The 27,856-nt window shown below is 36.7% G+C and overlaps 2 protein-coding genes across 5 annotated transcripts; one reads left to right on the forward strand and one right to left on the reverse strand.

Moving 5' to 3' along the window:
- Positions 1-176: 176 nt before the first annotated feature.
- Positions 177-6,754, forward strand: LOC306990615 (uncharacterized protein). 4 transcript variants are annotated; one of them, XM_079597717.1, is made up of 5 exons: positions 177-462; positions 3,302-3,477; positions 3,574-3,687; positions 3,963-4,159; positions 5,252-5,818. In XM_079597717.1, exons 2-5 carry the CDS (start codon positions 3,366-3,368, stop codon positions 5,423-5,425), a joined length of 597 nt encoding a protein of 198 aa, XP_079453843.1. In that variant the 5' UTR covers positions 177-462; positions 3,302-3,365; the 3' UTR covers positions 5,426-5,818. The 4 variants fall into 4 exon arrangements, with proteins under 4 accessions (XP_079453843.1, XP_079453842.1, XP_079453845.1 ...); XM_079597716.1 differs by having other exon boundaries at positions 193-415; positions 5,252-6,754; XM_079597719.1 differs by having other exon boundaries at positions 304-415; positions 3,366-3,477; positions 5,252-5,817.
- nab2 (NGFI-A binding protein 2 (EGR1 binding protein 2)) lies at positions 6,749-26,938 on the reverse strand. Its single transcript, XM_079597714.1, has 7 exons — positions 26,332-26,938; positions 20,029-20,933; positions 18,369-18,502; positions 15,427-15,490; positions 13,313-13,421; positions 12,874-13,059; positions 6,749-8,002 (listed from the first exon to the last, which is right to left on the reverse strand). The coding sequence occupies exons 2-7, from the start codon at positions 20,929-20,931 to the stop codon at positions 7,926-7,928; spliced, it is 1,473 nt and encodes a 490-aa protein (XP_079453840.1). The 5' UTR covers positions 20,932-20,933; positions 26,332-26,938; the 3' UTR covers positions 6,749-7,925.
- Positions 26,939-27,856: the final 918 nt, after the last annotated feature.

The raw sequence follows: 27,856 nt of genomic DNA on the forward strand, positions 1-27,856 counted from the left end.
TGCCCCTTTAAACAGAGCATTCAAATCAGGGTAGGAAAAATAAAAAAAGATGTTGATGTAAAAATCATACTAACATTATAAGTGCACCCGAGAAAACATTATAAAACAATGCAGTTAATGTCCCCTTTAGCAAAAAAATTACACACAGTATGCACTAGCCCACTGTAATACTGTAGACGCTCCTATGATAACGCATCCAGTATGGACGTTTAACGTTACTCGATTGAAGACGTGAATGATTAGAGATAATGCGCTGATTCTGTGCTGGGTCACTTTAACTGACCCGGGAGGAGGTTCCTGCAAGAGTTCCTGTTTTTGATTTCCTCATAGCTAACTTACTGTTTTCTGCTATTTGTAAAGTTTACGCCGGAATGCACATACGGACAATCATCGCACGGTCATCAGAGTGACAAACGTAAAATATATATCTTCTATTGTATCGAGATTACGAATGTTTTGATAGTAAGCACGTAGCTTATGTATACTATTATGCAAATCTGTTCTTCCTCTTTATGCTTTCATTCTGTGGCCACATCAATGCAATGTAGAAACGTGTTGCTATCGTTTGCTACAGATGTATTCTTGAATATCTGGTGGTACAAACAAAGGTAGGCTGCTCTGTGTTTGTTTGACACCTGTGGTTTAAGTTGCCAGAGGAATACTGCGCGGATGATTTTGATGGTTTGAGGTTTACCCATGGTTAGCTATCGGTTGACTAAAAAGTCACCTCAGTCAGAAAATACCTTTCGACTTCGAAGCCGTACAGTTACTGAATCATGTCGCTCTGAAGGAAAAACTGAAAAGTTGTAGCCACGTTTTTTAATGTCAAGTCAAGAGGGCAAAAATAGTCAGATGTTATAATTTTGTGACAGCACCCAGTCTATGACCTGTAACGACTAGTCTCGACTCTACTAGTCAACAACTTTTTTTGTGGCACCAGAAACCTGTAATCTGTATTTACTTCCCTGTTTCTCGAAGCAATATTCTGTTCTAAGGCGGGTACCAATGCTTTTTTGACTCATAACAACAAAAAAATACATATATTACATAACATAAAAAATATATATTTACCAAATTTACATTACAGATGTGGCTTCTGAAGCAGCAATTAGGTGTCTACACAGATTGTTTAAAGTCATAATGAGATCAAAATTGATTTTTTTTTGGAATTCTGCTGTATTTATTAGTAAATTATTTTTTGTTTTAAATTCATGTGCCTCAAAATCTTTAATCAAAATAGCTTCCCCTCCCTCTTGCAGAAACATCTCTTCTCTGGTGATGTGTTTACTGGCGTGAGGGCGGGGCAACCTGTCACTCACATGAGATCCACCAATCGCAAATCACAAAAATTCCACACGGACAGAATCAAGCCACGCCCTACATATAACATCCCCTTGTGGGATTAATAAAGTGGTTAATTTAACTTCAAAATTTGTTCTGGTTCCAGAAGCCATTGTGGTGACGAATCGGGTCCTACTCGCAAATTGGGTCTAGGGTGACCACCCGTCCCGCTTTGCGTTGTACCGCACAGCATTTTCACCCCTTGTCCCGCACGTCGCATATTGAGAAAATGTCCCGCATTTCCATCAGTCTGTTGGTTTTTAATGATCATATTAAGAAAACGTGCATGCGATCTTTTGCCTTTTTAAGAAAGCATTTTATTTATTGTTTTTGTGGCGTAGTTTTTCACCTATATTTAACAGCGCTTCGTCAGAAGTGCAAATACAACAGCCGTTTTTAAAATCCTATCCAATGGTTGAAATGATCCAATGGTAAACACGGTCACTGGTAGGTTGTGGCGGCTGTCAATCAAAATGTGGAGCGGTGATTCGTTCCATGTGTTCCCTGTCAGAAAACAAATGGATAATTCGGTCAATTAAAATGTGAATTTAACAGAGTTAGAACTTGTTGCCTGCTGTGGTTGTTCTAATTCACATCCTTTCTAAAAAAATATAAAAGTTTTTGGTTTAATAGATTCTTATTATATAAGACTGTCAATTAACTAATTTTATGTTGTTTTTTATTTTATTTGATCTTTATTTATTTTGTTGTATTTTAGTTGGACTTGGTCAGAACTGATTCAAAAATAGTTATCTGCATGCCTGCTGCCTTTGGGCTCAGTGATGTTGAACTTAAATGACATGTAAAATAAAGACATGTTATGTTACATTGTAATGTAATGGTGTTTTCTGGAAGGGACTAAAGAACAAAGTATTTTAATCAGCTGAAAGGCAGAATACAAATGTTTTTATTAAGTTAGATTATATTATATTATCTTTACATTATATAACAGTTTAAGGTTATTTTTTAGTGTTGGTAACATGTCCCACATTGTCCCACACAAACTTAGTAATCGTCCCACATTTGGTTTGTTTGATGGTGGTCACCCTAATTGGGTCTAGGACCCCAAGCGATACAATTGGCTCAAATTACTTTTAATAGGCACTCGCCCATTTACAATTCTTACAAAATCATGTTGATAAATGCTTTTTGAATTAACGTTATAAAGACCATTAATGTTTGTATTAACTTGCTTATGTACTAGCATAGCATACAGATACCCGATTAGTCTGATAGCTTAGTTTACACATTTTTACTTACCCTACATGTAGCCTATACATAATGTAATTATGTGTTAAATTAAGTGTTAAATTTCCAAATATTTCAGTTTTAAACATAATGTTATCATGTTAATTTATTCACTTAATAGGCTATTATTTATTTATTTATTAACTACCAGTTTTATCAAGGAAAAGAAACGTTCATTTTGTTTTAGGCTATTTAAGCTGTACATATTTCAAATTAATATTGTTTGTATGTACTTAGTATAATCATTAACTGATTTTGAGGGAGGACCCGATTCGTCATGACACTGTTTCAATCAGAAATACGTCACAAATGAAAAGTAAAGACAATCGCAACTTCAGTTTCATGCCAACTTTAATGCTGCTCAGAGGTGGCGTAGTTGCATTTACACAGCAATTACTACTGTATTAATTTGATTCTAGGGTCTGAGATGGATCAGAGCAGGCATAATTTAATCTGGCTTTTATGCAGCATTATGACTTTACACAGAAGCTCGAGCAGGGACAGAGCAGCCTTCATTTTCGGATGGTACTTTTAAATGCACTACGTTTTTTGCTGTTAAATTTTGCATAAAAAATATCATAAGCTGTAAATTGGCTTTTTAATGACATTGTGCACTTGCTCCATTTTGGTCAATGAAATATACGTTTGTAGTATTTTGTTGTTGTAATAATGGTGGAAATCTCTCTCTCTTTCTCTATTTCTTACCATACAGAAGTTGACTGCAAGCTCGAAGACTTTCCAATACGTTTAATTTTTAATTTCCTCCACTCATAAAGATGGACGAGGCGTATACAGCGCTGTATCAGGAGTTTGTCCGTCTCCAGTCTCTCTGCTTAAAACAAGCAGCAATGCTACGACATCTCTCTGACACAGTGCAACAACAACAAGGTCAAAGGACTCAAATAAACCACCAACTTTCAGTACTCCATGTATTATTAAATGATTGTAGAGACTATGATAAATGACACTGATGTTCACTTTCAGAGTCAGCCAACCTGTGCCAGTGTACAGCGAAAAAGACGGGACACCAACCCCATCCCACAGAATCCCATGAATCTCGGAGACATCCCGCTGAAACACACATACTGAACCCTCAAAGTACACGATTCTCATTATTAAAGTTATTTTCAATTGAAAGTTTTAAAGTCTACACTGATGTAAATAGTTTTAAAATACAACAAAGATTTTTTTGAAGAAAATACTTTAAAATGTCATTTTTAATTCAGTGTTACAAGCCGTTTCATTGTGAATAATTGTGAAATTTACAAGCAATTTCTGAGTGAAAGTTTTCACTCAAAATGTTTTTTTTGTCTTTTGTAAATCTTTTGAGCGCCAGTTTTTTTCATTCTGCCGTTTATGTGTTTGTTTTTCAGCTGCTCATGATCTCAGTCACATTGATAGAGGACTAGACCAACTGCATCTTAACCTGGACATGTCCGATCAGAAACAAGGTAGCCACGATAATGTGGTTTTCCATAATCCCGTAAAGACGGCGGAAACCAGTGTCTGGGATGACCTGAGGAAAGTTGAGCAACATTATTTTGCTAACCAGACTTCACAACAGCTGCGGGTTTGTATCATATCTGTTCTTAGTTAGCTTTGGTTCACTCCGGTTTTCTTTGTTTTAAGCTCCTAAACTTGAATGACTTGTAATTTATTGTGTCTAGTCATTCTGACCACACCTCCTGCTAAACATCTTTCTACACTCTTGGTAGAAAAGATTCTATATAGACCTTCTGTCAGACACTTCATATATAGAAACAGTGGTCAATAAGTCATATTATGGATTTGGTTTATTTTTTTTAATGAAATTCTATTAATTAAACAGCTCGTAAACTAAACTAGACAAAAAATGTAAGTAACCCCCATAAAATAATTATGCAATAATTTAAAGTCCCCCTTTAGTCAATAGTTGTATCCCTTAAAACTCATCTTTGATCACCAAAATAACACATTTAAACGTTTTTTTTCCTTGAAAAAATTTTCTTCATGGCTTAAAATAGCTTGAATGTAACTCGACACCCTTGCCTCATTTAGTATACGCGATTCTATGAATATGCAAATGAGCCCTGCCTCCACTCACTCAGAGATCCACTGGTTGACGATCACACGTTGATCTGATTGGTTACAAGGTAGTTTGTGACGTCAGAAACACCAGCGATTTCAAACCGTGTTTTTGAGACTGTCTTTGGTTCACTGCAGTTTTAAAGAGAAAATACTCAGCAATGCTGTCGACTTATGAATTTACACATGGTTTGTCTTAAAGCATATTAAAAACACCACACAGTCATAATGTGACACCAAGATATGTCATTTTGGTGATCAAAGATGAGTTTTAAGGGATAAAATTATGGATTACACGGGGGCTTTAACACTAAACTGCCAATAATGTAAGCCAATGGGAGACCGCAGGCCAAGTTAATGTAAATATTTTTAAGTATCTTTCCAAAATTAAGTTTTAATAGTATTTTTGTGCCGTGACCATGGGAGCAGGAACATGCGTGACTGCCGTGACATAGTCATGCTCACTTACTAGACGGTCTCATTCTAGGGTTTAATGCTGACAAGCACTAGACTAAGAAGGACACAGCCATCCGTTTGAGAAGCGCCCGAAGAGTTTATAATCTGATGTGTGTGAAAAGAGTGTTTGTCTGTCCCACAGAGGCCCTGGTCATCCTCCTTTCTGGACAGCGAGTTGGTCAGTCATGCCGGGGCGCTGTTCATGTCTGGAGTGACGCTGCAGTCGCAGGTGTGTGAGTTCTGTCACGCTGTGTTTCCGGGACACACAAGCACCCGTGGAGAGTTTCTGCGTCACCTCACTACACACATGACCTGAAGAAAAGCAGTGCTGGGAATCAAATTCACTATATAAAAAAAAAGTGGATTTTGAAACTATTTAAGGTTAGGTCAGTGATGGTCAAGATTTATTTGTATTAAATTGTAAAATTGTAATGCATACAAAGTGCAAAGTGCAAACACATAATGGCCTGGTTTCACAGACAGGGCTTAGATTAAGCCTTCATTCAATTAGGACATTTAAGTAGCTTTGATGATTCATCTCCTGTCCTAATTATTTGGTTCCATCACAAAAAAGTGTTTGTACAAATAGAAATATATCATTATTATTTAAAAATGATTTACTGTTTTACCCAAATGCTGTATTTTCACTACCCTATAGCGCATGATAGTGAACAGTGCTGTCTATCAATTAAATATGAAATACACTATAAAATGATGTTTTGTGGGGCATTATTGGATCATACCACCCGGCTGTAAAACCTCATTAGCTTATCATTATGTTTATGCTGCATGTAAATCAGTGGTATCCCAGCTAACAGGGAATGTTCTCAGAACTTCGGCTAACGTTCTCTCAAAGTTGTGAAGAAACGTTCTCCCAGTAACAATGATAGAACATCCATTCAAAGTTATCTGGTCTTTCTCAAAATGTTATTATCAAAAACATTATTTATACATCAATAAAGGAGAACTCCAGGCAATTTTTAAGTTAATCTTGATCGTTATACCTTTGTGAGTACTGTCTATAGGTCTATACTGTCTATACAAAAAATGTTCAAATAAATTATTGACTACAGGGGGACTTTAAAACCATGACAAAAACAACGTTTTGAGCGTTTAGATAACATTCAGATTCATAACTTAATGGGAACGTTAGGAAAATGTACGTGGAATTTTTATTTCTGCTACCTGGGATGATTAATGATTCATTATATATACGTTCAAATCAGAGGCTAAAATCAGGCTATAGGAAAAATGCCTTTTATTTCTAAATTATGACTATTTTTGATATATAAAAAACATTAACATTATAAGGGCAACCCAGGAAACATTATAAAATAATAAAATAACCCCATGGCATGGGACCTTTAAGGCATAATTGGATAAAGATGTTTACATGACATGACGAATCTCTTTAGTCTTGTATACCTCCTACTTGCCATTACTTTTTATTATGCGTTGCTTTAAACACAAGCTAACCAGTTTATCCAGTATGCATGTATCTGTTTGGGTTTCTGCACTCTTTCAAATATCTTCTTTAGTGTTCCAGAAATAAATGGATATGTGATAATGTGATAAATAAATCTATGCAGGTTATGAGGCTAATTGAATGATGACAGAATTGAAATATCTCCCTTCAATCACTGGTCTTTACAAGCACATTGCATCAATTTAATGATTACAGATTGAATAATCCAGTAAAGGTGAAGTTTTCAGAATTGAAACAATTAAGACAAGTTTCCAAAACCCTCCCCCATCTGTGAGATTGATGATGATGATGATGATGTTAGGATCGGGCCAGTGAATCACAGGCTTCATCTGTCTGGGTTCGCTGAGATGAGACTGGGCCGAGTGGGTGGGTGGATCAGTGTGTCAGAAATGAGACAGAAACCTCAAAATTCTCTATACATTTTCACATGCATTACTTTAACTCTTTGAGACCGACACAAAAATACAGCATATGGGGAAAAAAAGTTAAAAATATCAGCAATATTTTGCATGTTGTAAAACAAAGTTTCTATATTTTTACACTATTAGCAAGTAACAGTCTCAAGACGTAAAACAGAAACATTACAATATAATTTATTGAGGAATTAAAAAATAAATACTCTGTCATTAAAGAGGCCACAGATATATTTCTAATATTGGAACTGTTATAGACATTCAACCTTTAAACCGTGAAAATACCATGATGATTCATTTGAATCATTTTCATATTGTTGTAACCTTGGAAATTACTAAAATATAAGCATTTAGATTTGATATAATATTCACTGCATCAGTATAAGTAAATAGTGTCAGGGTTTCTCAATACAGTCAATTTCATAATCCAGAACATGTAAATGTTAACATATTTTGCCCGCTGTACATAATAAAGTGTTTGAGCAGTTTGAAAGCGTATTCTGGCATTGTGATTGGTTGGATTAAATGAGCATGCACCTCATGAACTTTTGTTTAAAACTCCATCGAAACTGAGAAAATGCACTGAAACCTACATCCCAATGTCTCACAGCTCTTCAAACGAGAAGCATGCCATTTATCCTAATAAATAATAGTTTGGTAATGGATAAAAATGAGCACCATTGTCCGTCAAGTCAAAATATCCTGACCAAGAAAACGACATGTATTTGTAACACGATGTTTGCGCTAACCTGCGTTTGCTTCAAATTTCATTTGAAAACACACAACTTTTTGTCTTTAAATGTTCTAATAGAACATAAGGTGCGTACAAGTTCTAAAATCTCGAACAGAACTAATGACCGTAGCGAACCGAACACCATGATATCCTGAGTTCAACACAGAGGCTTGCAGAATGTCGGTTATGGATCGTCTTTGGTGTTCGCTGGACTGATGCTTCTGTTACTCGATCCTCTCCTCTCGGACTTCTCCTCCATCTCTACGAGAACATAAACAAAGTTACTTTTATTTAAATCTTTGTTTTAAAATGTATTTATTTGAGTCATTTTTGACTATCAACAGGGTTGGGAGCACAATACAGTACATTACAGTATCACGTCAATGGATATATCCTTGCTCACACTGACACTCTTAAAGGGGTGGTAATGCCTTTTTCACAAAATAAATCTCTGATCACTCTAAAAAATGCTGGGTTGTTTCAACCCAAACTTGGGTCAAATATGGACATACCCAGCCGTTGGGTTAAATTTTTTAATTAAAAATGTTAACCCAACAGTTGGGATCGTCCATATTTGACCCAGGTTTGGGTTAAAACAACCCAGCATTTTTTTTATAGTGAAGTATGTGAAGTTTTAGCTCAAAATACCCCACAGATATGTTTATATAGCATGTTAAAATTGTCACTTTTTGAGGGTGAGCAAAAACGCACCGTTTTATGACTGACCCTTTAAATGCAAATGAGCTGCTGCTCCCGGCACAGGGGGCGGAGCTTCAAGAGCTTGTGTCCTTTTACCTCACACACACATGCACTGAAAATTTCCAAAACTTTTAGCCTTTTATGTTCAAACCGGAGTCAGACAATGATGGAGAGACTCAAGAAGAAGTGACAACATGTAGAGGCAACAGGACATTTCTGAATGGTTAGTTGATGCATATGTTGCTGAACTATCTTATAGTCATTGATTAGCATATTCTGTCATGATAATCTATAAATCGTGTTCAGGGGGCGGGGTTTATGTAAATTCTAGGGTTGGTGATGTCACTAACCCGGGAGGAATGTCGTGTAGTCCCTACCAGCCGTTTGTTGTAGTCCCTTAAAAAACTATTTCTTTAAAAAGAAAATATCTAGCTTTGTTTTGAACTTTAAACATTGTAACTTTGCAGATGTTGTTTATGCTCAAGCAGCAACATTACACACTAACTAGAAAAGTGAAATCATAATCAACCACCCCTTTAAAGGTTAAACTGACTTAACTTGAATGAGCAAATTGCCTTTGAAAGTGACACATTCCCATTGAAAACAACGAGCGAGACAGTTGAGTGTCAGGATTGTCCTGCACAGTGATGTAAAGAGTTATCAAGAGTCTCCTGAGAGAATACAAAATGGAACTGGGAGAGTTTTTTTATCACTGGGTTTCTCATTGCATTTCTGCTTGTGTTATTATTGACGTGATTATGCTTTTAGAAAAGTGGATACCTGATTATTAAACAACTGACACTAAGGCTACGTCTAATTTGAAACCGGATACATTTGAAATGTTTTTTTCTTACAAAAAAGCTCCATGTCCACACTAGCGTTTTCTAAGTTGCTTGTTCAACCTAAAAAACGTTCAACTCATCTTACTGCACATGCGTAAAACTTAATAAAAGCTCACTGAAATTATACAGAGAGACCAGATATACTCACACTATTATTTTGGCACAATCATTTTATGGATTTTAGTGAGAATCAACCTACAGTTAATCGCTGTTTTGATGCAGGACAGCATTCGAGTACATTTTCTCTTATCTTTGCAGGAATGTAATGTACGATTGACCAGTGTAACTTTTATCTTTAGCAACACATAAAAGTAAATAGCGGGCACATATCGGTATAAACCGATATCTATTGGTAGGCTACAATATGCGTCATAACTAAACATGCGTCATCGTTTTCTAATACCTAAATTTTCGAAGTCCACACTACAATGGCATTTTCAAATGTAAAAAAAGTGTATTAAGTGTCTTAACAAAATATTTCACCGGACAAACCTGTCATAAGCGCAGTTTACGCAACATCGTTTTCAACTAAAACCAGAAAACATTTTATACATTTTGAGGGGCTGAAAACGCAAACTTTGGAAAACAAGTTTAAAGTGCAAGTTTTTGAAAAGGATACCGCCATCGTCTCTGTGTAAACTACAAAAACACGAATTTATGAAAACAGTGATGTCATGCGTATTATGTGTTCAGTCAATAAGACCTTACGCAGCAGAGAAACAAACGCGCAGCCATCTTCAGCGTTTTGTCTTTGAACTTCAGTTTTCATTCCAATTCAAATTCAAATTCCTGTGGGGCGGAGTCAATTCAACTCAAATTCCAATTCATGAATTGAATGGAAGCCAATTCTGAAATTCTGAATTTTGCACAAGCCTGTGGCGCGTCGAGCGTTTCTTTACAAAGTGACATCGCCAACTACTGGCTTGGCTGCTGAATACAGCATTTTAAGCATCACAGAACCGTGTGAACGGAGATCGTTTTGACAACGTTATCATCGGTACGCAAATAATCGCAAAGGAAAATCTTATCCGTTTTTTTAGTACATTGTTGTCGAGTAAACGTACCCTCAGTGTGGACGACCAAAACATTTAAAAGATGTGTTTTCAAACGCATCCGGATTTGTTACAGTAATGCAATAAAACATTATATTAAAACGCATTATTTTTATGTGAAGGCAGAACAATGCTGAGGAATGTAAGTGCAGAATGATTGACAGCGCGATGAAATGAGGAACTTGCATTTTCACCAAATACCAAGAAAGACGGATTAAAGCTCATTTCTGGCCACTGAACTGAAGCACTGGTGAGTTTGCTCATTAAGAGAGAGAGAGAGAGAGAGAGAGAGAGAGAGAGAGAGAGAGAGAGAGAGAGAGAGACTGCATCCTTTCACTGCCCACATGGTTTATTTTTACTCTGTCTCTCTGAGTCAAAGCGACGCCCTTCTCACTCCCTCCTACTCATTCACCCCCTCTTTCTCTCCATCCATCCATCCATCCATCCGCCCTCTACTCACACATTTTCACCAGCTTTGACGTCAGACAGGGAAGAGGGGCTCCAGTTTATCACCCACACACTTCCTGTGGCCCCCTCCGCCCAAACACATTTCTCTTTTATTCGGCGGTCCCTAATGACGACGTCTGACTGAGATGTTTGCCTCTGCAGGAGCTTATCAAATTCATTGACAATCTCTGATTCATCCCATCCAAGATGAGCCAAATTAGCTTTCCAGAGAAGTTCAATAAATCCATTTGTCGCTGTTCTTCTATACGCTCCTCTGAGACACTTCAAGGTGTGTTAGTCTCTTCACTATCATCTCTAAAAAATCATTCTTTCATAGTGAACCTGCAGCCTTTAAAGGAGATTTCAGTTACACTTAAACAATAAAATCTCATACGTTAACATTAGTTAAAGGGTTAGTTCACCCAAAAATTTTAATTCTGTCATTAATTACTCACCATCATGTCCTTCCAAACCCGTAAGACTTTCGTTCATCTTCAGAACACAAGTAAAGATCTTTTTGATTCGAGATTTCTCGAGATTTTTTGAAGAGAGATTTCTGTTTCTCCATTGACAGCTACGCAACTACCACTTTAACACTTCAAAAAGGTCATAAAGAGATCGTAAAACTAATCCATATGAATTGAGCGGTTTAGTCCAAATTTACTGAAGAGATTTGATCACTTTATATGATGAACAGATTGCTTAGGTGCGTAGCGGTCTATGGAGGGACAGAAATCTCTCAGATTTCATCAAAAATATCTTCATTTGTGTTCTGAAGATGAACGAAAGTCTTACGGGTTTGGAATGACATGATGGTGTAATTACGGAAGTTTTATTTGTGCGTGAACTAACCCTTTAAGAATAAGGTGAATAGATCCCTATAGTTCTGACTTATAAAGATTCTATATTAGTCAAAATGTCTTAAATGATTGCATAATACTTTCATGTTTAAAGTTTTTTCAAGTAATAAAATATGTTGACATGCTGTTTAATTCATAACATTTAATCAAAAATGAAAAATTTATTATAACAAAATGAAAGAATTAAAACTAAATCCATAAACTGATCCCATGTTGGGAACCTCTAAAGGTTCTATATATGAAGCGCCTGACAGAACCTTTTAGATTCTATTTAGAACCTTCTCATCTTAAAGGAACACGCTGCCGTTTTTTTGAAATAGGGGTTATTCACCATCACCGGCATTTTTGTCTCAATGCATGCATTGTCTTAGTCTGGCAGCGCCGCCGCTAGCTTAGCTTAGCATAATGAATGGAATCCTTTGTTGCCGGATAGCATGTCGTGAGTAAAAGTGATCAAAAAATAAATAAATAACCTAATTACTTCTACAGTACAAAAAGCAATGCAGATTAAGACTAGGCGATTTCCTAGGCAGATATTGACTTGGGACTATATTGGGGTGAAGCACAGGCGAAGCACTGCTACTTGGGCGCAGAGATATCACGCGTGGTGATTGGTTCAGATTCAATATAGTTCCAAGTCAATATCTGCCTAGGAAATTGCCTAGTCTTAATCTGCATCACTATTTGTACTCGTTGTGAATAAGCAGGCCACAAGAAGTAATTAGATTATTTATTTATTTTTTTATCACTTTTACTCCCGACTTGCTATCCGGCAACAAAGGATTCCATTCATTATGCTAAGCTAAGCTAGCGGCGGCGCTGCCAGACTAAGACAATGCATGCACTGAGAAAAAAATGCGTTTGCCCACCTATCTAGATGTAGGGGAGACGGTGAATAACCCCTATTTCAAAAAGTGTTCCTTTAAGAGTGTGCATGTACTTTACTATAGGGTTAAGTTTTAGGATTAGTAACATTGCAATAATATATGTTTTACTGTTATTAAGTATATGTAGCGTAACTACACCCCCTTAAAATAAAGTGTTATCAAAAAAATGAACAGCTTATATACGTTTTCACCTGTTGAGGTAGATAAACAACAAGGTAGATAATCATCTGATGGTATAAGCATCTCTTTTTTTTGGCCATTTAAGTTTCAAACTATGTTTTGTACCCTATTCATGGTAGGTGCATGAAAAGCGTGGTTTATGTTATAAAACATCACAGAATTCACCTGAAATCTGTCTCTTTTCTGACCCTAGGCTGACTTTGCTTGCGTGGTCACGTGACACCATTCTAGCCAATCTGAGGCCCTCATCCATGAGAGTTTGCTGCATGAGCTGGCGACTCCAGGTGACGAGGCCAGTGGTGTCGGTGGGGGGGTGAGGGGATGAGGACGGGTGCAACTGAGGGCTGATATCTATCAAGACACACACAATTAGACAAACATGCCTCTCAATCACATGTTACGGTTTCTTTCAGCAATGTTTCACACTAACACGAGTATGAACGGACACAAAAAATGATCTTTACGTCAAAGTAACCCACGTTACGTGTGAAGTGGCCCTGCGTGGCATTTGCACAGAATGTGGGACAATGATGGTTTTGGGGTTACATGTCTAGGATTTACTGACAAACACTGCAGTCAAAATAATAAAAATAAAACTTCTTACCTTGTGTTAAACTATCTAGGCTTTCTCCAGAGAGGCTGTTGTCATCTGCTGTAGATCTGATGTCACTATTGGCTACTGGGTCCTTAGACAGCCTGTCCGAATCTGTGCCCTGTAACATGGTAGTATTATGTGTTTTGTAACAGTAGTTGATTTGTTTCAATATAAAATATTTCCAGTGTTGGGGAAAGTTACTTTTTTTACGTTGCATTACAATATTCTGTTACTCCCCAAAAAATAACTAATAACGTTATAAAGTAATGTGTTACCTTTCTTTCTCTCGGCTGGCTTTTTTCTCTCATGGTTTTTTTTGTTGTTGTTCTTTTTTTAGCAAGTGTTTAACGCAGTAATGTATTCAACAACATAGTCTATATAACATCCACCCTCAGTAAAAACACTATGAATATTAATATTCTGAGCACTTAGAATTTTTCCTGATTCTTAGAGCGATGTACGCTATACATAAGCTTTCTTAACACTATGGGTTATATAACAAACTGAACAGTAACTGAGAAGTAATGCGTTTTGTTACTTTTGTACTTTTTATCTGTTTGCGCGCATGCATGAGTGTGCATGTTTAATGAGTTATGGGGAAGAGAGAGAATTTTAATTCAGTGCTTTTAAGCACATTAAAACATTACATTACTAGTTACTTCAAAAAAGTAATCTGATTACATAATGCATGTTACTCGTAATGCGTCACCCCAACACTGAATATTTCAACCTGTTTGATAAAGTCACAGATATCGTTATAATATCAATATTTCAGAAGGTGTTCAAATCTTCTTTTTGAAGTTTGACACTAGAGAGCTGCACTGCCGTGGGACTACCTTGGGACCTGACGCAACGCAATGCAACGCGGGACAAGATTTGATGGGCGATTGTGGGTGCGGGAGAATAAAATGATTTGCAGGACTCCCGCAACATAGAAATATCTAAGAAATAAAATTCAAGCAAATAAATTGTTATTTATCTATTGCACAAAAGCAACAAGAACAGCTCAATAAAGTAAAAATGTATTTACAGGCGCAAGCCAAACGATTAATCGTGATTAATCGCATCCAAAATAAAAGTTTGTGTTTACATAATATATGTGTGTGTATTGTGTATAATTATTTTGTATATATATAAATACACACACATGCATGTATATATTTAAGAAAAATGTGTTATTTATATATAAAATAGTTCTATTTATATATAATATAAATTATATAAAAATATATATGCAGTATATAAATGCAAATATTTCTCAAATATATACATGCATGTGTGTGTATTTATATATACAAAATAATTATACACTATTAATAATTATACATTATATAGCATATTAGCAAAACAGATTTGGCAAGCGATCCAGTGTGTATTTGTATTTGCGTTCAGGAGAGCATCAAAGGTTTCTTTTACAACGTGTTTTTTTGCAGCGTTGAGTAATGTAGCCAATCACAGACATATCTGTTGATTTCTTGAACGCAGTGGCCAATCAGAGGCGTTTAATCTCCTCACCACTGAAAACGCAGGAGTTTTCGTTCAGTTCTGTACGCTTGCGAATCCTCTCATAATAACAAACTTTGTGAGATCACGATTAACTAAAAGTGACAGCTTTTTAGTGATTATAAAGGGAGTGATCATAAACACACATGCAGTCGCTTATGCTTGCTTTTAATAACAGGGTCGTGAATGTAGAAGCTTTGATTGCAAATGCAAATAAATATAAATATTTCAATAAATATGCAAATTATTTATCGGGAGCATTTATGCTGGGATGGTAATGTTGTGGCTAGGTGACACGTAACTTTAAACCGTTTCATGGAAATTTCATGGACGTACTGGAAAAATCTATGTATGCATTCGCCTCCGGGTGGGAGTGGGAGGTGGTGACATTTATTTATAATAAATCCGTCCCGCGCAGGTCTCTGTTTGACACCCCATGTAGAGCTAAAGTAACTTATCTTTCACTGAGCAATGACTAACTTCACATCTTTATTTTCATCTCCTTAGGTATCCGATTACCTTTCTAATCATTTTATAAATACTTCACCTGAGCATATTTCTAAGGCTTGTATACCTTTTAATGCAAATGTATAAATAGACACATATCTTGATGTACTTACATCAAGCTTGATTCTCTTCTGAGCAGAACAGTCAACAGAGGGAGTACAATCATCTGAGTATGTCCTGAGATAATAATATAACAAACTCAGCTCAGATTCCCAGCTCAGAATAAATAAAAAAAAGTCACAGTAATGAAGTCAAACAATGTTCAAGGACAAATGCAAGGGGGCGGCGGAGCTCGCAGTCAAAATATCTCAGTAACTTTAAGCTTTTAAGTTAAATGTCAAATTACACACATCTGTTTTTCCTCTATGAGTTGAAAGATTCTGTGAGATGCATTTATTAGACTATTTTCATATATTTTAGTTTGCAGGTCACACAAACGGTACATTGGGACAAGGATTTATAAGGTAAAAATGCAAGAAGGGTAACATTGGTTCAAAAGAATTTAGCACTTTCTTTTTATTTCAAGTTCACAGAACTGATATATTTTAAGTAAGCTGAACTGTTTCATTGTTTTGAGTTTTATGAAATTATTTATTTTAATTTAGACGAACTTAAGTTTAACTGAAACGGCTGGGATGTCTATTTCCCAGCATGCTTTGCCAATGGCACTCGAAAGGGAGAGTAAATGCTTAAATTAAGTGTAATATAATGTTTTTTTGTGCAAGATTAATGTTAAGTGGGAGATTTAGTAGTGATTAATGTTTTGTTATGCTAATTTAAAAGTATTTCTGTTAATGTTGGTTTTAGGATAGTCACCATCATGGTGACGAGTGGTGCATGAGATTGAGAGCCAAAAATACGTTTATATTGCATGCACTCATACAGCAAGTGCTTCTGTATAACATACCATTGTTAATATATTAACAATTTAGTATGTTAGCAGATTAGCTTGTTAAAGCTAACTAAGTTAATACTATTAAAAGTGTTCACATTGAGATTACAAGAAAGTTTTAAGTTAATTGTATGAATTAGTATTGTACTCATCCATATTAATTGTTCTTAACTTGAAATGTTTAAGTATAAAATAAAAATCTGCTAGTTCTGCTTACTTAAACTTACTTTAACAATTGATTGCCTTAAATGTTTTGAGTTCTGCCAACTTATTCGGGTTACACAAGCCCTTCTGTCCAGATAATTTTTTTAATGTCTTTGAAAGAAATGTATAAGTTTGTGAGATTCTGCTCAGCCTAATGCACACAGTCTAACACACTGATTTTCTATGTTCTTCCACACCTTTTTAAATTAGAATAATTTTTATGAATTCTGTCCTTCATACTAAAATTCCAATTTCATCATATTTCTGATAAACAACTGAAAAAGCAAATAACTTTAAGGTAAATAGTTAAATCTTCATATTTGTGCTCTTTATCTCAAACCGTATAGCACCACCAACAGTTCGGCACTTCTGTTTTTGATTATGTCTTTGCACCGTATGGTCTGAAACATAATTCGTTTTTTCTTCTGATTACTGGGCTTGTGCCAAGTCACACACAAGCCATGGATTCAATTTCTGCCCAACTTTTCTGAAAAACACACTCTTCCTATCGCGTTCATCAGATCATCTTCACCAAATTTAGCTCATCTTCAAAGCTTTTAGATTTAATCAAACCCCTATCATAATGATTCAAATAATTCAGCAGAAAGCACACTAAAAATCACAGGAGGGTATCTTCACAACGCTCTGAGATAACTAAATAAATCTTATGTCATCACAACCAAGACCCGAGGGTCCCTGAGCAGTTTGCAGACAGCGCTACCTACTGGTCATGAAATCTAAAGATTTTGCTTATAACTTTGGAAAAGCTCTCCATATTCAGCACTGGGAAATAAGAGACTATTACAGAATGACCAGTTTCTCTGGATTTACTGTTTATAGGTGTGTTTGAATAAAATTGACACATTTTTTTTTATTCTATAAGCTACTCACAACATTTCTCCCAAATTCCAAATAAAAATACTGTCATTTAATGCATTTATTTGCAGAAAATTACAACTTGTCAAAAAAAAAAACATAAAAGAATGCAAAGAAAAAAAAGTTCTTACTAATTTTTAAGCAACACAATACTAACGTTTTAATTTAGGAAAAGTTTGGAAATAAAGATTTGTTGGAATAACCCAATCCCAGCGTTCAAGCATCTTTGAATGCTCTCCACCAATCCTTCACATCACATAACAGAGATGTTGAAGTGGGGTCAGGTCTGGAGATTGGGCTGGGTCTGATTCAGCCTTGTTAAAAGGGATAGTTCACCCAAAAATGTTACAATTAAAAAATTTATTCTGTCATTAATTACTCACCTTCATGTCTTTCCAAACCCGAAATACTTTTGGAAGTGTCAAAGTGGTAGTTGCGTAGCTGTCAATGGAGGGACAGAAAACTCTCATATTTCATCAAAAAGATCTTCATTTGTGGTTTTATAACATGAGGGAGAGTAATTAATGACTGAGTATGACATTTTTGGGGGAACTATCCCTTTAAGTACCACCAGATCATCACCGGTCCTCCACAAAATATCAAACTTATGGCTTATTGGCCTCTCGAGGTCTCTCAAAGCTGAAAACTGGACTCCTCAGGCTGAAAAGATGAATGAAGTCATGTACAAGGTTAACCTGGAAGAACACCTGCTTCCTTCTGCTCTGACAATGTTACCCAATGAGATGTTTTTTTTCCAGCAGGAGAATGTTTCATGCATCAAACCAAGCCATCAAATGGAAAGTGGAAAGTGAAAGGCTGATGGAGAGCATGCAAGATGATTTCTGAACACTTCCCTTTCCATTATTCGAGGTCTGAAAACACTGCAACCAGCCACTTTTTTATTATTGGAATTTGGGAGAAATGTTTTCAGTAGTTTATCTAAAAAAAAAATACATACCTGTACGAGGCACAATACATGTCTGTATCTATAAAATTCAAATATATTTAACAATATATGCAACCACCTCATCAAAATGCAAAACCTTGAAAAAACTAAAAGTCACAGTACGATTCATTCCTGACCTGTGGTGTTTAAATGTTGAGGTGTAGGCACATTCTCTCGCCACTTGTCGTGCTAGTGAGAAGAGTTCGACTCTGCGTAACAGCAGAGCGTTGTCCCGGATGCAGAATTGAGCCGCCGCCTCATTGATGAGCATCTAAAAGTGGAAATATGAGAATCAACACTTTGATGTTATTTTAGCGGATCATCTGAGCTCTATGAAAGTGCTTAAATCATGCAAAAACTACCATTCTACAAAATGCATTAAACAACTGCTGTAATTTTTTAAATATTTACAACAATGGCCGAATTGTACAAGAACATAGGAGTTTCAGTTATCTTTAAAATGTATCATAAATTTACTTGGAAAAACACATGCAAAGACTCATGTGATATTAATTCTCTGAAAATTAAATAGTTGTTTTTTTCTTTCTTAAATGGGCTTGTAATAAAAAAAATAGACGCTAATGTCATGGGGACAATGCTAAGGTTTTCTTAGGCCCTGTTTACACCTGCGTCTCAATCAGTTCCCTAGCTTCCCAGTGCGTGAGGATATCGTGTACATGAATTTGGGCACTGATAAGGACGATGGCTTATTGGGACACTGATTACTCTATTTCCGCAGACATGACAACGTCCTCCTCATTGTACAACATCACTTCAGGTATGATGTATACACCTTATGTAGCCCCGCCCCTTTTCAGCGCTGCGCTCGTTGTCTTTTGACTTCGGGTCTGTATTTTCACAGCGATCTTGCGTATATTTATGAATGAACGGCTCGTTTTAAAAACTTCCAAGTCTACTGACATTTGTTAAGACATCTGTTTCAAACATTACAATCCTCATGATAACTTTCGTTAACTTTACATTAAGTAAATCCACTTTAAAAGCTAGTTACTCATGGACAGCGATCCCATAGAAATATACAGAGCGACCACAAAACAGAAGTTCAAAGACAATATTCTAAAGATGGCGACTGTTTATCTGGTGCATAAGGTCTATAGTACGATGTTATGATAAACTATATGCCGTTCTCCATTGACGATCTGATGTTCAAAGCCTTTCTAAGGATATATGATTTTCAGAAGGCAGCTGTCGAACTCTGAGATGGTTTGTGTATCATTAGCAACACATTATTAGCTGTTTGATAACGTAGTCAAGCAAAAGGCTAATCATATTAATTTCCATTATGTGTCCGAAGTTGTAAAGAGCAATACCATTGTGCAGCGTTTACTACAGTAAATTTGACCGACCGAGTGGATCTCTGAGTTAGTGTTTTCGGACATTTTCGGACATGCCCATTGACTCCAATGTTAAATGGGTCCATGGCCAATTCTATTATAGTCAAAAACTCGAGAGAGGAACCATTGTCAAAAAAATGTTGTCCACCACTCTTGTTCATCCAAAACAAACTACAATATAGACTCAAGGTGTTAAATACCGGAATTATCCTTTAATGCAAATAGCCAATGCCTAAAACTATTGACTACAGGGGGACTTAAAAAACGCTTCAAACTTAAACCTGTCATACTTAGACCTGCTTCAAACATAAAACCTTTCAACGTAAAACCTTCAAACTTCAAACTCTTTCAAACTTAAAACTACTTCAAATGGAAAACTCCTTCAAGCTTGTTAGGCTTTCCGAAGCCAACAAACTTCATCAAACTGTTCTCTTTAACAAACCTCATGATGTGTGAGCTGCTTCCCTTCCCTCCTCTTGGAGTCAAAGCGCCCGTAGATCAGGCTGTATTTGCGTATCTCTTCCTCTTTGCTCTTGTCATGAGGTTCCAGGTTAAAAATGTGTCCCACTGTCTTGGCCAGTTTCTTATTGAGTCTCAAAAGCGTCTTCAGCTCGGTTTGATCGGCTTGAGGCATGGTTCTCAGAAGCCGATCAACGCTTTCCTCCACGGCTTTAATGGTCTCAGTGTCCAGCTGACCTCCGGGCCACGGAGAGACCACGGAAGAGGAAGAGGAGGAGGAAGAATTAGGCGTTGGAGGACCCAGAAGACGCGAGTGGCAAGCGAAAGGCAGAGAGGGAATGGGTTGGTCTTCATCTAACTCACCAGCTCCATACATTTCAGGGCTGAGCCAGTGAGGGTCCATGGGGGACAGTTTTTCTCTGTACAGATGGTCTGGAGGAACAGGAGACGCCTGTGAACAGGGACTCCTCGGACTGTTATCTCTGAGCGGCGTAAGGCAAGACCCCACCTCCTCTCTTTCACATGGAGAGCCTGGCTGACCATTGCTTAAAGATCTTCTTGCACCCATAACCGAGCCAGCAGAAGTGCTGTCGATCCTGAGGAGAGGGACTCCACTGGGAGCCACACTGGTGGCCAGGGGTTGGTTGAACAGCGTTGGGTTTGATGCCCAGTCGCGCAGGGCTTTCTGCAAGCGCCGCACGTGAAGGGGTTTTGTGGCCATGCCGACTAGTGCCATGATCTCGAGAAACTCCTCTTCGCCAGCCTCGCACAGCTGTTGGACATCATCGCCTCCCTGCTGGATGAAGGTGTCGTAGTACATCAGCAGGTTTGCTCGCTGTAAAACTCGGTAGAGCTGCAACTCGCCCAGCGTCCGGGGAAGTGACATGACTGCAATAGGATTCCCACAAAGCATGTCATTAGTACCATATATATGATATACTAGGCTATACATGGAAACAAAGATTAATAAATACTGTAACAAATGTATTACTCAATGTTAATTCATGTTAGTAAATACATTAACTAATGTTAAAGGAACACGCTACTTTTTGAGACTTAAGCTTATTCACCGTATCCCCCAGAGTTAGATAAGTCCACACATACCCTTCTCATCTCCATGCGTGCCGTAACTCTGTCTGACGCACCCACCGCTAGCCTAGCTTAGCACAAAGACTGGAGGTAAACGGCTCCAGCTAGCATACTGCTCCCAATAAGTGACAAAATAACGCCAACATTTTCCTATTTACATGTTGCGATTTGTATAGTCACTAACCGTATACATACTGGGAACTATATTAGTGATATATAGTGATTTGCTCGCAGCGCCTGAGAAGCCCCTACGGTTAGAAGATGGCTGTCTCATGTGACCTTGTTATTTGTACACGCTGTGACTATACAAATCGCAACATGTAAATAGGAAAATTTTGCCGTTATTTTGTCACTTATTGGGAGTAGTATGCTAGCTGGAGCCGTTTACCTCCAGTCTTTGTGCTAAGCTAGGCTAGCGGTGGGTGCGTTAGACAGAGTTACGGCACGCACAGAGATGAGAAGGGTATGTGTGGACTTATCTAACTCTGGGGGATACCGTGAACCGTTTAAGTCCCAAAAAGTCGCGTGTTCCTTTAACTAATTAACTTTATTGTAAAGTGTCACCATATATATATATATATATATATATATATATATATATATAATATATATATATAAAAAGGTGTAGAATTTCAATAAGATGCTGATAAATTTCACAAATAATTACAGAGAAATGACAAGTAGTAACACATTGATTTACACATAATTTGATGTAGAAAGACTATAATAGTACTTTCTTGTAAAATATTTGTAAATAATTTTTTTAAATGTACAGTTTTTTGTGCAAATTACAGTAAACGGTTAGCCTGACGTCGTCATACTTAAAACTTCCCGACCTAAACATTTCGTGGGGTAAAACTATTTGCACTACTAATCAAGTGTTCTTATAATTACAATAATGAATTGAAATTTCTACGATAACAATAAAAAGTTTGCAATACAAATCAGCTTAACAGACTGTTGTTGGCCGTGCACAAGCTTACGGTAAAATATAGACGGAGCTCCAGACTATTGGAAGTTTCTAGTAAGAAAATTGTGATAAATTAAATCCTGGGAGTGAACATGGTATAACTGTTGTGTGCACAGGAAATAGGATGACATCCTGCGATAAAAAACATACGGAATAAAAATATCAAACCGCTGACACTCTTCATGCAATGTTAGCTAAATAATACAGTTTTATAGATAATTGTTCCGGTCACCTCAATGTCTGATCAACAGCAGTAGAAAGTGTTTGTTTGAATAATGAATGTGTATCTTGTAGTTTCTGAACAGACTTCACAAAGCTGCTCCCTTGATTATATAAAATATCTGTTTAGTTGGCATATGGACATGATGTAAAATGCTAGGTGTCGTTTCCTAATAAAGAGTATATATTTATCCGTAATAAATGAGAACAATGAGCTCATTGAAATTGAGAAAATAATGATAAAAATATATAGAATATGTAGCATTGGTGTATGTTGATTCAGATTTTACATCATCTGAAGTCCCGGCAGGAGTCGGAGACTTCTCTTCTGATGTCTTCATAAGAAGCTGAATTCAAACTAGAGCTTCGGGAACTATTTTTATTTCTATTAAGTGTTTTTCAGTCCAGTTGCAGTGCAGGCAAAAATATGGAGACTCACATAAATAAAGATTAATTTATAGGCATCCGGTTGGTTCCATGAAGAACCATGGAAACTTTCAATTCCACAACAGGTTCTTCATAGTGGAAAAAGGTTCTTTAGATTATTAAAAATGATCGTCACACTTAATCTGGGTTCACACTGTATGATTTTGGCCACGTTTTGGCCGTCTGAAACAATTTTTTTAATCCTAAAAGATTCCTCTGATCCTAGGCTAAAACCTGAAGTCTTGGATCGTTAGTTTGACATGTTCACCAACAGCCGATTTATGACCTTTGCTATCAAATTTGACCTGTTTTCAGTTGTTGTTTTTATCTCATTCACACAGAGACGTGCAGAACATGCAGACTTAAAGGAGAACTCCGGTCAATTTTAACATTGAGCTCCATTTTTTGTAAATTTGGAGTGCTGTCAATACAGAGAACAACGACAAAAATGTTATATGTTATATGTTAAAATTTGCACCCTGTTGACTCGAATGGGGCAAGTTTTAAACCTGCTTTTATGCTCTTAACATCCTTGATGGGTCATTACAAGTGCCCAGCCATGTTGAGTGATTCCTTCAGAGTGAACACGGTGAATCTGACTGCAGTAGATGTGAAAGATATTAATAAAAATTATGTTTTTGAAGATACAAATGAAGATACCTACAAGTTGTGATCCATAAACAACAGATTGTCAAAAATGGCCAAATTCTGTGACGTTCTGCTTTATACAGTAAGTTTAATTTGTGACTTGATTTAGTGATACGATCTGTCGCTTCGCATCATAGACCGGGTGAATTTATGAATGAAAGTGTGAAAGTTGTGTCACAAAACGATGCTGTTATGTATCCTCGTGCTTTTTCAGTGGGTTTACGGAAACCCTTGACCTATAGTGGGTACGACTACTGCCTATAAGACCTTCGTTCATCTTTGGAACACGAATTAAAGGGGTGGTTGATTATGATTTCACTTTTCTAACTTTAGATAGTGTGTAATGTTGCTGTTTAACACTCAACACTCAAAGTTCAAAGCAAAGGAAGATATTTGCCTTTAAAGAAATAGTTTTTTAAGGACTACAACAAACGGCAACACGACATTCCTCCCGGGTTAGTGACATCACTAACCCTAGAATTAACATAAACCCCGCCCCCGGATCACGATTTATAGATTGTCATGACAGAATATGCTAATCAATGACTAGAAGATACCGGTAGTTAACTACACATAAGCTACATGAATTCATCAACTAACCATTCAGAAATGTCCTGTTGCTTCTACATGTTGTCACTTCTTCTTGAGTCTCTCCATCATTGTCTGACTCCGGTTTGAACATAAAAGGCTAAAAGTTTGTGAAATATTTACTGCATGTGTGTGTGAGGTAAAAGGACACAAGCTCTTGAAGCTCCGCCCCCTGTGCCGGGAGCAGCAGCTCATTTGCATTTAAAGGGGCACACACAAAACGTGACAATTTTAACATGCTATATAAAACTATATGTGGGGTATTTTGAGCTAAAACTTCACATACACACTCTGGGGACATCAAAGAATTATTTTACATCTTGTGAAAAGGGCATTATACCACTCCTTTAAAATAATTTTGATGAAATCTGAGGTTTCTGAACCAGCAATAGGCAGCAACGTCATTGCAACTTTCAAGGCCCAGAAAGGTAGTGAAGACATCATTAAAATAGTCAAAAAAAACAAAAATAACGACTTTATTCAACAAATTCTTCTAGTCTGCGTCAGTCTCCTACGCTGTTTAAGTTGTAAATACATTGCAGCGCTTCCGGGTTCTACATCCGAATGGTGGCTCATTATTGGCCAGTTCCTGCGTCAGCATCACACACACGTGTCGTGGTGCACAAGTGACCAGACTTCAACTTTATTAATGTGGTTTTAATAATCTTAATAATGTGACCGAGCGTTCGTATAGGGTTCACCTAACACTAACAGAAATAAGAAAATAATAAACGATAGCAGTTTGAAGTCTTCTCCAGTTTATTATATTCCACACATCAGATCACTAACTCCAAAACCCCGCGACACTCCAGTACCGAGTGCGCATCTACGGCAAGCCCCGAGGGGGAAAATACATTGCATGTACACATATACAACTAGCGCCAGTACATCATTATTATTGTAACAGACTTTGTTGGATTCTGTCATGATGCATGTACAATCCAACAAAGTCTGTTAAAATTATAATCTATATATTTAAAAAAATATATTTTGAGGACAGTTACACCGTCAATAATTGTCATTGTTGTTGCTGTTATTATGTTTCTGATTTCTCAGTTTTGTCATTATTTTAAATGATGTAAATAATTGAAAGAGTTAGTAAAAGAGTAAAGTAAAAGTTAAACGTTTTAAAAACAAAAGTGAAAAATGTATGCACTTTCATTATTTAACTAGCCTATCTATTTTTTTTTTGTAACATTCTATTTTTGATTATATCCATGTTTGTCTATTTTGGTTTTATTTTGTAGTTGAAGATTGCACATTTATTGTACATTTGCAAATAATTTATTTATGTTTTGTGAGAGTTTGTTTTCAGAAGTTTCAATGAGTTAGTAAAAGAGTAAAGTAAAAGTTACAACTTTTTATTTAAGTATCTATTTTTTATTAAGTATTTATTTTGTATTAACACATAACCTCACTGTATTTATAATGTAGCATTATAGCGTGACATTTGTGTCAGTAATCGTCAAGCACAGGTGACTCCGCGTGGTAGGAGGGGCCCCCAAAATCAAATTCTGCTTAGGGCCCCCAAAAGGCTCGGGCCGGCTCTGGCTGCAATGTAATGCATACAGCGTTGTATAGCGTTCCAAAGATGAAGGAAGGTCTTTGTTACGTCCCCTGGCGTTATTAAGGGGTATGGGGAATAACATTAACTGTCGGGGTCTGACTTAGGACCGATATCAGTGCAAGCCAATTAAACCAAAGCGCTGAAGGCAAACAACAATTGTTTATTTACAATAATACAGTGGGAAATTTCAGTTTGGAACGACATGAGGGTTGGTAATATGACAGAAATCCCTTTAAGTTGCAAGTTTTTTTCTGGCAAAAACATCGCAACAGTCAGTAATTACAGGCTAGTAAAGACATAGCCTACAGGCTACATCTCTTTTTTTTAAGCTTAGAGTTAAAATTCACAAATAATGAGCATAGTTTGTGTAAGGCATTCATATCCAGCAATGGTGTTGCTGAATTTTTGGTGTTAAATACAGCCTACAGTAGTTTTCCAGTGATCATTCATAATAATGATAGACAGTACACACTTAAAAATAAAGGTTCCAAAAGGGGGGTTTCACAGTGATGTCATAAAGAACCATTTTAGTTCCCCAAAGATCCTTTCAATGAACGTTCTAAAAATAAACTTTTTTTTTTCTTAGTATGAAGAACATTTAAAAAAAATCCAAAGAACCCCTTTCCACTATAAAGTACCTTTTGTGCAGTCAGTGTAAAGGTTCCATGAATGTTAAAAGTTCTTCACTGAATCAAATGCCAATAAGGAACCTTTGTTTTTAAGAGTGTAATTGCTGAATGTAGGCTACATCAGTAGTAGGCTAGTTGTGTACTACTCACCTCGAGAGACTTCAAGACAGAATCCAGGACAGGATCGAGAAGAAACTTGAGCTTCAGTAACCGAAACGACGGACTCTATAGAGTTGCACTGCTTTAACTCAGTTCAAACTTTTCGTTCTATTTAAAGACCCTGTATCTTTACGCATCAAACAGGAAATTTATATTTGTTTTCAGTGCTTGTTAGACCGTTATTCCACAGATGTGAGATGGTACTGAAATACTCTTGAAACTCTTGTGTTGTCTAGGCTCTCTCTGCTGTGCTGGCAGGAGCGGTGAGTTAATGACGCTCTTTCGCTGCCTGTGTGGGCGCGAGAAACGCGTGGGCGGACTGCGGCACGCCATCTGACCGAATAAGAGCCTTCCTCTCCGGTCTGAGCTCAGGGGGAGCGCCTTCCTCTCCTGCTCTCGCAGCAGGGCGTGTGGAGGGACGGGGAATCTGTCCGTTCACTGTTTAAGGACGCCTGTATAAAATGGTTAGAATAGGAACCTAAACAGCATTAAAGAGACCAGTCATATTATAATAAGTAGCTGGTTTAATACATGAGCAAACATGACTGCAGTCCGTCAGCTGTGTGGAGGAGTGCCGGAGATCACCGGGTCTGTGGGCGGAGTGACGCGGCTTGAGCTGCGGGAATCCCCGGCATTTGCGTCAGGCTGATCTGGCTTGATGCGCGACTGGGTTTTTAAAAAGATTAGTTATTATTGCTTTTTATCATTCATATTAGATACTTTACAAATTATTTTATGTTTACTTTAAAAAAAATAATATAACTTTATAGAATTGCTTATATAGCCTAACGATGGAATCATTTTAATTTTAATTGCAGATCAGTTAATAAAATATATAGGCTAATTATGCAAATATTTTTTGTGTATAGGCTATTTAGGATCCATAAACTGTTAGCTTTTATCTTTAAGATAGGCTCTATATATTTTTTTAAATATATAGAATTGCCTATATAACGATAATTATAATTTTAATAATATTTTTATATAATATTTAATATTTTTATATAATATTTATAAATATATATCATATTTTTATTTTGTACCATCACCGATCCGTTTTTTTTTATTCAAATTATACAAATATTTTTTGTGTGTGTATATTTAGGATACTTAAACTGCTTTGAAATAAACCTTAGCAACGAGTCAGCGATTTTATTCCAAAAACGAGTTAAATGGCTTCTCGAACAAGAACAAATGTAAACACGTCATCAGAGAAGAGAACTGTAGAGGGAAGAGATTTTATTTTGATGGAAGATTACGAGGGCAAATGATTAAATAATAATAATATTGCAATATTCCATAAAAAATGTAAGAATGTCAATTGACTTCAAAATGTTAATTGTTATGTCCTGCATGAGTGTATAGGCAGACGTATAGACCTTATAAGGTTTAAGGTTAAGCTGAGCCCTGCCACAGAAAGATTTTTAATGTACTGCTCATGGAACAGACAAGGTATTGTAATAAATAAATAATTTATTAAAAAAGAAGCAATGGCTTCAGTAGAGGGCATGGCCAA

This window comes from Phoxinus phoxinus (genome assembly GCF_949152265.1).
Source record: "Phoxinus phoxinus genome assembly, chromosome: 22".
Taxonomy (NCBI): Eukaryota; Metazoa; Chordata; class Actinopteri; order Cypriniformes; family Leuciscidae; genus Phoxinus; species Phoxinus phoxinus.